General features: G+C 37.5%; 1 protein-coding gene across 2 annotated transcripts in view; it reads right to left on the bottom strand.

Annotated features, from left to right (window-relative positions):
• The window catches only part of SEL1L (SEL1L adaptor subunit of SYVN1 ubiquitin ligase), a 57268-nt gene that overhangs the window by 21748 nt on the left and 21430 nt on the right, over positions 1-14090 (bottom strand). Inside the window, exons 4-11 of one of the 2 annotated variants that reach the window (XM_059056568.2) lie at positions 12428-12595; positions 10942-11047; positions 9960-10122; positions 7023-7076; positions 6875-6934; positions 4511-4592; positions 3993-4147; positions 783-839 (exon numbers count right to left, since the gene is read on the bottom strand). In XM_059056568.2, the coding sequence (XP_058912551.1) occupies positions 783-839; positions 3993-4147; positions 4511-4592; positions 6875-6934; positions 7023-7076; positions 9960-10122; positions 10942-11047; positions 12428-12595 (845 nt within the window). The remainder of the gene's footprint in view (positions 1-782; positions 840-3992; positions 4148-4510; positions 4593-6874; positions 6935-7022; positions 7077-9959; positions 10123-10941; positions 11048-12427; positions 12596-14090) is intronic. The other variant, XM_067027939.1, reaches the window with a different exon arrangement.

Genomic DNA, 14090 nt, shown 5'->3' with positions numbered 1-14090 from the left:
GGTGGGATAATAATATTCACTCTAGTCAGAGGGACTGGCCTTCCATAAGTCCTGAGACAGGGGGGTTCTTAATATTTTCAAAGACCTGAGAAAAGGTCCGTATGCCTGTGACTCAGAAAGCAAGGGGCTGGTGAGGTAAATAGAGACTGGTACAAGGCCCTGGAGGTCATGTTAAAGGTTCTGGTTTCCAAGCTACTAGAAATCACAGACCACTCAAGAGTTTTAAGCAATGGAACTGCACGATCAGATGCACAGTTTACAAAGACAGGCTACTGCTTAGGAAATGCAGGCAGGTAATTATTCACACAAGTAATAGGTATATTGATGGCAAGAAGGGAAGAGACGAGCGATACACAGGACAAAAAAGCAGACTAAAGTTGGTGAGTGGATATGGATCTGACTGCTGTAGCTGTACACTCTTAATTTCTCTCAAACTCAACACTGAATTTTCCTCAGTTCTAGGAAATATTTTCCAATAGGAGTTTTTAAAGACATACTTCTATCACAGTACCTATAGAAAAACAAGACATTGTTTATGCATTTTCGGCCGTATTGAGAACTAGGTTTTGGAATTAATAAAACCTTTCCCATCACTACGAGGTATGATCACATTTTTGTTCCTCAGTTTCCTCCGGGGTTAGATCTTGAAAGCTCATTTGTGATGTTATCAACATCCATTAATCACAAAGCTTGATATTGTCACAGACTTAGCAAGAAATATATCTGGAGCATCATTTCTTGCTGTAATATGAAATGTAAAGCCCTAATAACAGGAAGGTTACCTGATGGTTTTGTTCTACTCCACGGCCTCCGTGCAGATGCAGCTGTCCCAGACCAACCTGAAAATGAACAAAAAGGAGACAAGAGTAAATGGCAGCAACTGCCTCTGGCATGTAATGAAATTAGACCAACAAGAAACCATCTGGTCACAAAAAGGTTTCTGTTCATAACACAGAAAATTAAACATTTAGTCTTAATTCCCTAAGATATTACTCTCACATCTTTTTTTAAAGACTCTTTTGATGTGGACAAGTTTTAAAGTCTTTATTGAATTTGTTACAATATCGCTTCTGTTTTATATTTTGGTTTTTTGGCTGAGAAGCATGTGGGATCCTAGCTCCCTGACCAGGGACTGAACCCACACCCCTTGCATTGGAAGGCGAAGTCTTAACCACTGGACTGCCAAGGAAGTCCATATCCTACATTAAAAAAAAAACTTAAAATGTCTGCTTTTAGTTGCAAAGTATCCTGAAATAGAGGTGAAATAAAGGCATTTCCACACAAACTAAAGAAAAGTTCAAATCTTTTGAACTAAACAGTATTCTTTAGGAAGAGGGAAAATTATCCTGGGAAGCTTGGAGATGCAGTAAGAAATAAAGAACAAGAGAAAGGTAAATTTGTGAGTAAATCTAAATTGGATGGACTATATAAAAGAATAATATCTCAAACCAAAAGAGGGTAAGAAAGGAGAGAAAAAGGAACTTCGAAAAGCAAAATAAAAGTGAGATAGAAAACTGAAATTTAAATATATCACTAATTACTCTACTTAAAAGACTGAATGGATTAAGAAAAATGAACAAAACTAGTCATATGATGCTTGCAAGCGACATACCTTAAACATTAGAAGGTTGAAAGTACAAGATAGAAAAGATATTCCGAGTAAATACTAACCAAAAAAAAGTAGTGTAGCTATGCCAGTATCAGGCAAAATACAACTAAAGTAAAAAATATTTCTGGAGATAAAAGAGGTCATTTCATGATACAAAAGTTAGCTCAACAGAAAGATAACAATATTAAGTTATGCATTCAACATGGCTTAAAATATATAAATCAAAACTGATGAAACTAAAAGGAGAAAGAGACAAATCCACAATCAGAGTGGAAAATTTCAGCAATATTGTCTCAGCATTTGACAGAAAAAGCTCCAAATTCAGTAGGGATTCAAAAGATTTGAACAGTAGGATTAAGAAACACAACAACTGACACATATCAAACACTACAACCAACGACTGTAGAAATTCACATTCTCTGTAGCGCACAGAATATTTGCCCAAACTGACCAAGATGGGGCATCAAGCAAGTTTCAAGAACTCTCAAACAACTGAAGTCATACAGAGCATATTCGACCACAGTGGATTAAGCCAGACATCAACAACAAAAAAGGTAAGCAGAAAATTCCCATGTACAGTTGACCCTTGGCATCCATGGAGGACTGGTTCCAGGAACCCCACAGATACCAAAATCTGCAGACGCCAAGTCCCTTATATAAAATGGCACAGTATGTGCATGTAACCCATGTATAACCTCCCATACACTTTAAATCATTTCTAGATTACTTATAATACTTAATGTAAATGCTATGTAAATAGGTGTAAATACTATGTAAATAGCTGCCAGTGTGTGACAAAGTTTGCTTTTTGGAACTTTCTGAAAAAAAAAAAAAATTTGTTTTCAGATTTTTTGATCCACAGTTAGTTGACTCTTTGGATGCAGAACCTGCTGTTACAAAGGGCTGACTGTATGTGGAAACTAAGCAATTCACTTCTAAATTACACACGGGTCAAAAGAAATCACTATGAAAATTAGAGCTAAATATAATGAAAATATGATAATGGGGGAATGTATTATACTAGCTATCAAATTCTATAAAGCTATGAAAATTTGAGACAGTATTTGCACAAGACATGTACAAGAAAATGCAGAGCATTATTTGTAACAGCCCAAATCTGGGAAGAATTAAAATGGATAAATTGTGGTAGTTTCATACAATGAAATACTATATAGCAATGCAAATGAATGAATTACAGCTATGTGAAAACACATGGATTGATTTCACAAAAACATAATGCTGAGTAAAAGAAGCTGACACCAAAAAAATGCTGTATGATTTATTTTTACATAAGACTCCTTCAAAAACAGGCCAAACCAATCTATGGTGTTAGACGCCAGCTCAGTGGTTACCTACAGACAAGAGGGAAGAGTTAGGGAAGAAGAGTTCCAAAGAGGGGCTTCTAGGGTCCTAGTTAACACCACACAAGAGGCTCCCTTGCTGATAATTCATTGAGCTGTACTTCAGTTTTGTGTACTTTTCTGTATTCATGTCATAACTCAGTAAGTAAAAAAAAAGAAAATGATATACTGTACCACACACTTTTTTCTTTAACTTGAGATTTTCATTTAATACACTGAAATCAGCTTTCTACATTAAGTAGTATTCTACATAATTTTTAATGACCACATAGAATCCCATTATATTGGAGTGTCATATTTGAGCCAAATAATTCCCTATTGTTAAACATTTAGAGCGTTTTGAATTTTAATTGGTGTCATATAAAAGAAAGATGTATAATCAGAAGAGACACCTTTATTTTAATTTCCATGAGCTAAGATATGGCTTAAGTTTTTCTTTTCTTTTTTTTTTTAATATTCCCTTCTGTTAGTCTGAAAATTAACTGTTCTTAAAATGGACAGCAAAGTTCTCCTTTTTATTTTAATATCATCAAAACCACCCATGAAACAGCATATTATACATGATACTTTGATGTGCTGAATATATCACACAGTTTACATTAAACAAGCCTACTTCTGTCCTTGACCTTGAGAAAATTATAGTCTAAGATAAGGAAAGGAAACATGGATAGCTCTGAAGAGCATCTGAAATTCCAAATGTGCCAGAGACTTTTTGTTTGGGGGGGGTGACAGTTTCCCTCCTGGGTGACCCCTAGAAGAGCCTTCATCACCACCACAACACTGCTCCATTTAAGCAGCAGTTTCCAACTGGGGTGCCCAGAGGAGTCACCCCGGCCAGCTTTCACGGAACCATCAATATGCCTGGGCCACATCCCAGGTGAGTCCACAGGGAAGGTCGTGAGAGTGTGGTAATCATGTAGCTAATAATAGCTCCCTGAAAATGTGACAGATACAAGTGCCTGCCCCCAGAGGCTGTCACATACAAGGCAGTAAGATCTCACAGGAGATGTTTAAACACATACCTGTGCTTGCACATCACCTTTTTCAGCTAAGAACTGGTAATACTGAATCAAATCTTCTTCAAGCATTCCACTGTTCATCCCTGGATTTTCCACCTCGTCAGGCAGCCGTATTCTCTGTACTACTGAGCCTCCCGTCAGTGAGATATCACTAGCAACTGAAATGCGGACAAAGTAATGATGGGGATGAAACTCAGAGGGACTGTCCCACGGAGGGAAGTACCATCCCAGCTGCCAAATGCTGACAGACACTATGTTAAAGGAAATTGCTTCCATGGTGGTCTACAGAGTACAAAATCGTAATCTAAATTCAGGTTTTTTTTCCCCACATAATATTAAGAAATGGAACCCAAAGCAAATTTTTGAAAAGTACTTCTTAATCAACTAGGGTAAAGATGATTCTACTTGAGAGAAACAGTCACAGTATTTCAAGTAGTATAATGAAAACAGATGTATTTAAAATTAATTCTGTTTGGATTTTTCTTTGGTTTTGGTAAGGTGAAAGGCAAAAAGGTAGATACCATGATTAGCAACAAGACGATAATGAGTCAGTGCAGATTCACAGCTCTGGAGGACCCCAATGCCAGCCCAGTATCGGTAACCCTGTAAATACAACTTCAGGTGAGAAGAAAGCAGTTTCACATGCTTCAGTGGCATTCTTGTGGGAACAAATAAAGCTAACTATATGCAGATGTAATTTTGCTGTCCTTTGATCCAAGTACTTGGCTACAGCGTTTATCCTGAGTTTTACGTTGAGGTAACTTATTCAGCAACTTCAACAACCAGGCTAAGAACTAGGAAATAAATAATAAAGTTCCAAGAGCAATCAAAATAGATGCCATCAACTTTATGTATGCAGTGTGCCCGTTTACCTATAATAGAAAATTGCTTGGGCTCTTGCTTAGAATAGATTTCAATCTTACTTCAGATACAATTTTAACAAATACAGGTTAATCTTCCAAAGTAGCTCTTAAAGAAGGAACAAATTAGCAAAATAGGGAAGACAAGAGACTACTGGAACAGGCACAGTAATACCAGCAATAAATGACTTCAGAATAAGGGGGAAGATAGCTAATTATAAAGAGCAGAAGACAGAGCTCTCTGGAGCCACTTAGCACAGACTCAAATAGCTTTACCAATTTTAACAATCCTTAGGGAATGACTGTATAATAACATGTATAATATATTTTTTTTAACTTTAAAAAAAATAAATTTATTTATTTATTTTTGGCTGCGTTGGGTCTTCATTGCTGCGCACAGGCTTTCTCTAGTTGTGGCGAGCAGGGGCTATTCTTTGTTGCAGTGCGTGGGCTTCTCATTGCAGTGGCTTCTCTTGTTGCGTAGCATGAGTTCTAGGTGTGTGGGCTTCAGTAGTTGTGGCTCGCGGGCTCTAGAGTGCAGGCTCAGTAGTTGTGGCACACACGCTTAGCTGCTCCGTGGCATGTGGGATCTTCCCGGGCCAGGACTCAGACCCGTGTCCCCTGCATTGGCAGGTGGATTCTTAACCACTGTGCCACCAGGGAAGACCCATAACATGTATAATATTGATACTTAATGTTCTTGTTTTGTAGCCACCATTTAAGGAGACTGATAAGTAGTTTAAATTAAAGATCTGTGTCAAAAATATCTAATATTTCTTGAAAATTCATCTAAAAATAACTTTTCAATTACTGTTTAAGGAATAAACGTTCCTGGAGATTTAACGAACAAGTGAAAAAGACTTCAAAATTAGTAAGGAGTGTTTCAGAAACCTAGAGCAACGCCCTTGTTTTTCACTTACTGAAACTCCTTCAGCAGTTTACCTCTGTAACAGGACTAAGCCCAAGCTCCCTGGTGTGACGTACAGCTGTTTACATGATTCCTGTCTACCTGTCCTGTTGAAAGACTACCTGGCATTCTATTTTCCAACGTTTTAGTTGCTCCTTTCTTCAGAAGTATCTCCTTAAATCCCTCTCCTTCCACTGCCAGTATGGGTGAGGTGCCTTTTAGGTGATTCCCTGACATTCTCATGCTGCATTGTAACGACCTCCTTACTCATGCCTCCCTTTCTACATTAAAAGCTTGTTGTGCGATGGTATTATATCTTACTGATCTTTGGAATTCTAATGACAAGTATTCAGTAAATACTTTTGGAATACACATAGGGAAAATTATCCAGGATCTACCCAATTGGCCAGAAAACTAGACTTTCCTTCTTTGTTAAGTTTCATCATCCCATCAATGACCAGGCCTATAGACCCCTCCAGATTTTGGACTGGTTTCTCTGCTTTCAGTCTCATTTCTGCTCAATCTATTCTTTACATTCCTGCAAGAACTTACATATGCATTTGGAACACAGTAAAATGGGTCAGAGGTCATGTGGACTCACCCAAAGTCAATTTATAAAGTAGAAGGCAGATTAAACACCTCAGCAAAAAAGAACATGGTGGAAAGATTCTATATTTTAACACTAAGCCATTTAAGTGATCAACACTATCAGGTAATACATAAGAGATACTCTGTAAGGAACTTTATAGGACACTGGTTATTTGTATACCTAGTCCTTCATCTATTTAAATGTAAAATCTGTCATAACCCAATCTAAAAGATGATTCTGACAAACAATTCCAACTTATAGAAAACTGAAAAAGAACCATTTATCAGATTTCTATTTTAAGGGAAATCAGCCAAACTAATCATTTTAAAGACAAACTGTGGACTCTACCAATTTTCATCCACACATAGATTCAATTGCTGTATCCATTAACAAGAAGCTGAAGGACATTCAATTGAATATTGGGTCTTAATGAATATAAGTTAATTTCAATCATGAAATCTAGAAGAGTTGTAGCCACTTGTAAACCAACTATTCAATGTTATTAGCCTTCCATTTAAGTCTTACTTACCAAAACCATGTGGGATATTAGGTTGCCCCCAAGAGCTCCGAAAGTATAATAAACGAGGGCCTGTGAAAGAACAAAAGATGCTTAACTCAACATAGTTACATATTTACCCAATTCAAATTGTAATATACAATAAAGTTTTAATAATTACCTTTGCCTGACTTGAATTAACACCAAGTCCAGAAGCATAGAGAAAGCCAAGAGCCTGAAACAAAATGATAAAAGGCAGACAGTTTTATGAACCATGAAAAGATGCAAGAATCTTTAAATGCTAAAAGATTTGAACAGTTGCAAATATGCACAACTGTGGAATTAAAAAGCCTCAGAAATGCAATCAAGGTTTTACAAATTACACAATGAAATATTACTTTAAGCAACTAAAAAAGCTTAGCTTGAAGATTAAAGACAATTTAATAAAACATCAACTAGAAAACCGAAGCTGAATACATTTAAATATGACTTTTACTTGATTCTTGATGAACAGCTATTATGAAAACAAAATGTCTCCTATATCATTACATCAACATATTATCTATCTATGTGAAGGGTGATACACAATGATAGTGGGTAAGAGATTACTAAATAAGCTATCGCAGGAATAAAAAGAGGCAGCAAGGGGCTAAGTTGAAGGGGTCAAGGGAGAAAGGTCACTTTACAACACTAGAGCATACTCAGTTTTCTTAAAAAAACCTAACCAACCAAACAATGTATTGGTAAGGTTCTACCCTTTGCCCTCTGAGGATCATCCCTGATGACACAAAAGCATAAGGCTAAAGTTGTAAACGCAGGTGCTATTCTCACCAAAAGCCACAAGCTCTTCTACATTTCCCAACCTCCCTCGAAGTTAGGTAGGGCCACTGCCTGGGATGTGACCAGAGGGATGCAAGCCATTTTCAGACCTGGCTCTTAAAAACATCCCACAGAATCCTCCAGTCCTCCCTTCTCCCTTCGTGATGGCTTGGAAGCCCCGTGTTCCAGATGGTATATAGCTACATGACGGAAGCAGCCCCTGACCCTGAGTCATCATGTGAAGAGTAACTCAGGCAGGAGAGCTGCATGGGACCTGGCATGAACAAGAAATAACTCCTTGCTGTGTGAAGCCACTGTGATTCTAGTGCTTTGCTTCATCAGCTAGAATTAATTATGGTGGAGAGAGTGCTTTGCAGTATATAAAGCACTGTGGCATTGTAAGCTTCTATTATTAGAGGGAAAAGATGCCTTAAAAGTAAAACCATTCCTCAGAACAGAATGTGTCTGAAGATAAAGAATATATGTGTGAATTTTACACAACCTGATTTATGTAAAGAGGGAAAAAAAGCTTTGAAAACAAAGGGGAGCAATTAAGATATAACCTGTTTATAAACCAAAATCAAGACTACATAAGAGTTGCATACTAATCAGGTTATCAGTCCTGTGAAAAACAATGGTCCAAATGCCTTTACTGTTTACACAGTCTGAAAACAGACTTCCTCTGTGACTAGAAATTTTGTTTTATCTTTAAGCAAATCCCGCACCACTGATAAATCTTTATTATTGAAGGCATTTTTTTTTTAAGTGGGCAAAACACCTTTATAAGTAGGACACAAAACCCAGAAACCATAAAAGAAAAGATGAATAAATTCAACTAAAGTTGCCTATTTTACATGAAAAAACTTAAAAACAAAATTAAAAGACAATATAAAGAATACAGATAAACAGGCAGATGCAGAGGTACAAAGGGCGAGGTTCGTAGGAGTCCTGAGTGCAGGAGCTTCTGTCCCCACGGAGTTGGAGTGTACCACCTCCTGCCACATGGATGTATTCACCAAACTGGAGGCTCTCCAAACCCCCAGAGTTGAGGGATTTTTATGGAGGCTTCTTCACGTAGGTATAATTGATTAGTAACTCAATCCCCAGCCCATTTCCCTTCCCTCTGTTGAGGGCATTTTAAATAAATGTGGTGACCCCTAAATCCAGGCATCAATCCTACCATCACTAGTGGGGAGTCAAGCAGATATTATGTATCAACTGGCTCAAAGGGCAATATGGAATCAGAACATCCGCTACACAGTAGCCTAACTAAAAACATTTTACTTGAGTTCATCAGCCTTTAGCTGTGTCATTCAGTTTTAGGAAACATAGATGATGAAGAAACAAACTAAAGGACACCATGAAGAAGCAAACAGACAAACTGAGGTAGAACATTCTGTAGAAAAACTGGCCGTATCTCTAACACAGGAAAAAAAAAAAAGAAAGGTGCGAGCTATGCTAGAAGTAGCAACCAAATATAAGTATAGTCCTGGACCAAATACTGATTTGGACAAAACAGATATAAAGAAAATGTTTTGGCTCAACACCGTACGATATGGTATGCGTGTTACATGATGTAAAAGTTTACTGGAATTGGAAGGGCTAAAAGCTATTGATTGAAAAGAGCAAGTTATGGAATAGTAGGCAATGACATTTTATTTTAATAAAGAATTTACATGATGGCCGCTGGGCCTGTGCGTCCGGAGCCTGTGCTCCGCAACGGGAGAGGCCACAACAGTGAGAGGCCCGCATACCGCCAAAAAAAAAAAAAAAAAAAGAATTTACATGAAGAGAAAGGTCTAGAAGGGTATGCATGGACTAACATATTACCAGTGCTTATGTCTGGGAGGTACATATGTGATGTTTACTTTCTTAGCTTTTTTAGTTTGTATTTCTAGTTTCCTTATAAAGGACATGTACTGCTTCCGTAACAAAATATCTTTTTACAAAAATACCGAGATTAACAGGAGCTGGAGCACCTGACCTTAGGAAAAAAAAAATACAATGGTGAGTAATTTCAGATAAAAAACAATTACCTTTGTTTAATTCTCTGAAGATTTAAGTTGGAAAACTACAAATATAATTTTGGCAAGATGCAATTGCAAAAATGCCTTAAGTGACTATAAATGTTCTCAAACTAAGGAAAAAGACTGTCCAAGAAGACTGGGAAAATGATCTGCCACAAAATTAATACTTACAGTTTTACTTGTTAAAGGAAGTCAGGGTAACGAAGAGTACCATGCTGTTAAAATAAACCAGTGCTGTATGCGGAGAGATCCTCCACGGAAAGTATACTTACAGTTTGTCCCTTGGGAGAACCTTCCTCAGTCAGTTTCTCAAACATCTCTTTGGCTGCCTGGATATTCTGTGTCAGGTAATCACCAAACAAAAGAGCATAGGATACTCTCTCCAGGGCCTTGGTATGGTTCATGCTTGCTGCCTTTTGAAGATACCGATATGCTCTTTAAACATAAGTAATGAAAACACAAATTAGCAATCTTTTGGAGCTGCCATTAAAAGTTTTTTCAAGATCTCCTAAAACGCAGCTTCATTTCCTTATTCTATAGAATCCCTCTGATATTTTATTTTTACTAAAGTAGTGTTACTTACAAAACTTACTTTTGTTTTTACATAAGGTACCAGTTCTGTTATTGCAATGTCTTGGAATTCTAATTACACTAATAGTAATCCTAAAAAATTTGATTAAAAAAGTTAACTACATTTGCAATGTGAGAACTGTAATAATACAGTGTCCAGTAAATAATCTAATGAATGATAACCGCCACAATTGTCTTCTTTGCACAGACTGTAACAAAAATCAGCTGAAATTAAAGGGACATAAAATGTTACAGGACAATCACTTGTTTTATGTTCTTTCATTCCTAAATTCTAGACTTTGCAAGAAAATTACAAAGCAAAACTAAAAAAACAGAAAACACCCGACAACACCCGACAACAATTCCTTTTGCTTGTTTTATGTCACTCTGAATTCTGGATACTATATGTATTCCTGGCTCTGAGAAATTACTATAACTTAATCAAATATTGCCATTTGCTCACTGTTCATTCTTGTGACTGGTATTTAGGACCTTTTTACCCCAACAAGCTAAAATCTGATGAAAGTAATGCCCCTAATGTTCATCTATTAGATTAAGTTTTCTTGTAATGCAACTTAAGAAATCCTTTGTCTCTGGCAGTACATTAAATTTGAAAAGTACTTATCCATTTATCTCAGTAGTGGCCTATCTCAGGGTAAGAATGGAGTTGGCCGTGCTACCTACTCTCTTTTTTGGCTTTTCTTATTGCTTCCATTGAGGATTTTCATCCCGGTCTGGTACATCATTTCCGCTTCCTGCATTTGCCGTCTTTTGGCAGCCTCTTCCTCAGCTAAAAATAAAATTTACATTTTGCATTTACATGGATAATTCTGCACCAATTATTTATCAAACACCAGTATGTATTCTTTCTTTTGGGTGGTCATGCAAACACAATCCATGATCTTTCACCATTTCCAAGTCTGACTCTAAAGACACATGGTTTTCATGGCCTTTATCTGACAAAAGATAAGACTTAGAAAAAAAAAAAACCCTCATTGAAATCACTTTCTTTCAGAGAAAGCAATATCAACCTGCTTTTGGAGGGTACTTTTCTGCTAGTAATTCTAACATTTTATGTAATTCAACTAAAATTTCAGTAGGAGCTTATGATTATATATGCCAAGGTCAGCTAAAATCAGGACAGTAAAAAACAGAAAAATACTATTGTAGTCAAAGAATACTTCAGTCTCACCTGGAATGCTGTATATTTTACAAGGAGAAAGTATTTGATTAATTACATAACAAAAACTAGTAAAAAAATTGATTTTTATCAACTACAGATCCTGATTTAATGTTCAAGTTCTCTACTTTTTTCCTATGCACTAATACAACCCTGAAAATCACAGAATTATTGCAGATTTCTCAAAAATTATTTTGTTTCTGTAATATAGCATTTAGCAGAAATATAGACTCACCAAGAGACATCTGAGTATTTCATGAGGACTAATATTTACAGAAACAGAAGTGAGCTGTTCTTGCAATATAAAAACAAAACCTGATGTGTCAAACTGGAGTAGTACTTAATCATACTGGCCTACATCCAAAGACGGACTGTATGACACATTCTAGGAAAGCCTAAATAGTCTATCAGAGGCATTATTCTGAAAATGTCATTTGGTATCGAATGAGATATAGTCAAGGTTTTCCGTTGTTTTTTATTAGTTAGAAAGTTTTTCCCAAAACCACAGCCTGCATTTAGAAGTCCCTTCGTACTGACATGAACACTTAGGACAGTTAAATATACTATATTTGTCAAATGTTACCTTAGCACAGTGCATTTCGCTCAAGTATTTAGGAAAGGTATGATCTATCTTTCTTTTAACCACTATTAATTAACCTTCACCATAATGTTATATTTCCTTTATTGCCAAAAAATGTTTCACATTAATTAATTTAGCAGCCTGCCTGAGAGTTTCAGAACAACCCGTGCACACCAATGGAAAACCACCTCTAAATAAGGCACAAGTGTGATAAGCCGCCTGAGTGACGGCCTGGAAGTAAGTACACTGTGCGCTTCCCGCACTGACGTCCAGGCTTTAAGGCAACAACCGCGTCACTGACGTTGACCATTTCTCACAAAGGTGGAAAATGGACGGCTACAAATAGGCCTTTAAACTGTTGCCCGAGACACAAAACAATGTGGACATGCCGCCTACTGAGCAATACTTACTTTCACAAAAGCCCCACTTTTCATCTGCCCTGTAGTCATAGGTTGTAGCACACCACAGTCTGCCATCCTCCCTCCCATCTGAGGTACACTCATCATATTCCTTATCCAGGAACAGAAAAGGGAAGTGGCAGCGCTCCCCGTGTGCTGTGCCTTCAATGGCGGTCAAAGCTGGAAAGAAAAAAAAAAAAAAATCTAAACATGAACAGCACCTCTGGTATTCATGGATTTAACACTGTCAATTTCAACTATGAGAATCCAAAGACACAGATACATGATTTGTAATGGGGAACATAAAAGACCCAGCACTGATTTTGTTCAGGGACGATGTGAAGGTGAGTCAACTTAGTGAGCATGGCTAGCTGACTACCCAGCTCTGTATCTAGGTTAGAATTTTGGAAGGTCTTGAGATAATAACCTTAGAATATCGAAAGTCTACTGAAAACAGCTGCCCAACCAGTGAGCAAAAAATAAGGCAAATGCAACTGAATCAATTCCACTGCTCAGCAGAACTCTCCTGTTTTTCCTATCTGAATGCTGTAAGTCAATTCCTTCAATAATATAAAGTTACACAGGGAAAATGCTCTCCCAGGCAAAGTTAATCACTCACATACTCCTCTGTGATCCCCCAGCATTTTATTAGAGTACTGATCACACTCACTGAGCTTCTTTACCATACTCTAGCTCCCACTAGACTTTGAGCTTGTTAAGGGTAAAAACCATATCTCTCATTTGTCCTGTAAGTTCTTTCCAAGTATCTCCTAGGTGCTGGGAATTATGCCAGGTGCTGGACATGAGGTGGAGCGGTCTATGCTACATGGAACTTACTGCCTAGCAAGGACATTAAACCAAAGTATGATTGATGTTATGGAAAGAAAAGCTCCCCGTCAGGAACTGCAGTTTACACTGAACCTCATGGATGTCTATGAAGAGGTGGTGGATGAAATGCTTTGGGGTGGGGTAGGGGGACAAGCATTGTAGACAAAGGGAAAAGTATGTGTTAAGAATCAAATGAAGGACAGCATGGCATATTAGAGAAAGTAAAGTTCATTATCTCAGAACACGTAGTGTGAGTGTCGAAGTGGACAAGAGAAGAAGTCTAAAGAAGCACGAAGAAGCCAGACTAGGGAGGTCCTGACAAGTCTTACTAACTCAATTTGGATTTTATCCTGAGAACAGTGGAAACTCAAGAGTTTAAAGTAGGAGTGACATGCGCATACTTATACTTTACTTAGAGAGGGGACAATGGAATGCAAGGCTGGATGCAAGGTGACCGGTTTAAAGGTTGTGACAGTGGTCTAATCGAGAGGTAATGGTAGCCTGAAGAGGACAATGAAATGAAAAAAGTGGATGTACTCAAGTGATGCTAAGGAAGTAGACATGGTACTACTTACTGACTAGATGTGCAGATGAGAGGAGAGAGGAATCAAGGAAGGCTCCCAGGTATTAGGCTTCAGGAAGTGAGTAGGTGGTTGTCCTTATTAAGATAGAGAACACTAAAGGAGGAGTAGGTTACTGGGTAGGGATGAAATGGATCAGGAGAGAGACAAGTTAAGCTTTGCTCCTGCTACATTCAAGGTAGCTAACAAAAAACAAAACAAGTGAAATGTCTTAGACATCTTTTCAGCTGTAGCCAAAAAGAAAGTTCTCCAGTTTACAGATATAT

The sequence above is a fragment of the Kogia breviceps genome, chromosome 3 (genome assembly GCF_026419965.1).
Source record: "Kogia breviceps isolate mKogBre1 chromosome 3, mKogBre1 haplotype 1, whole genome shotgun sequence".
Lineage (NCBI taxonomy): Eukaryota > Metazoa > Chordata > Mammalia > Artiodactyla > Physeteridae > Kogia > Kogia breviceps.
This window is presented reverse-complemented; position numbering and strand designations above follow the sequence as displayed.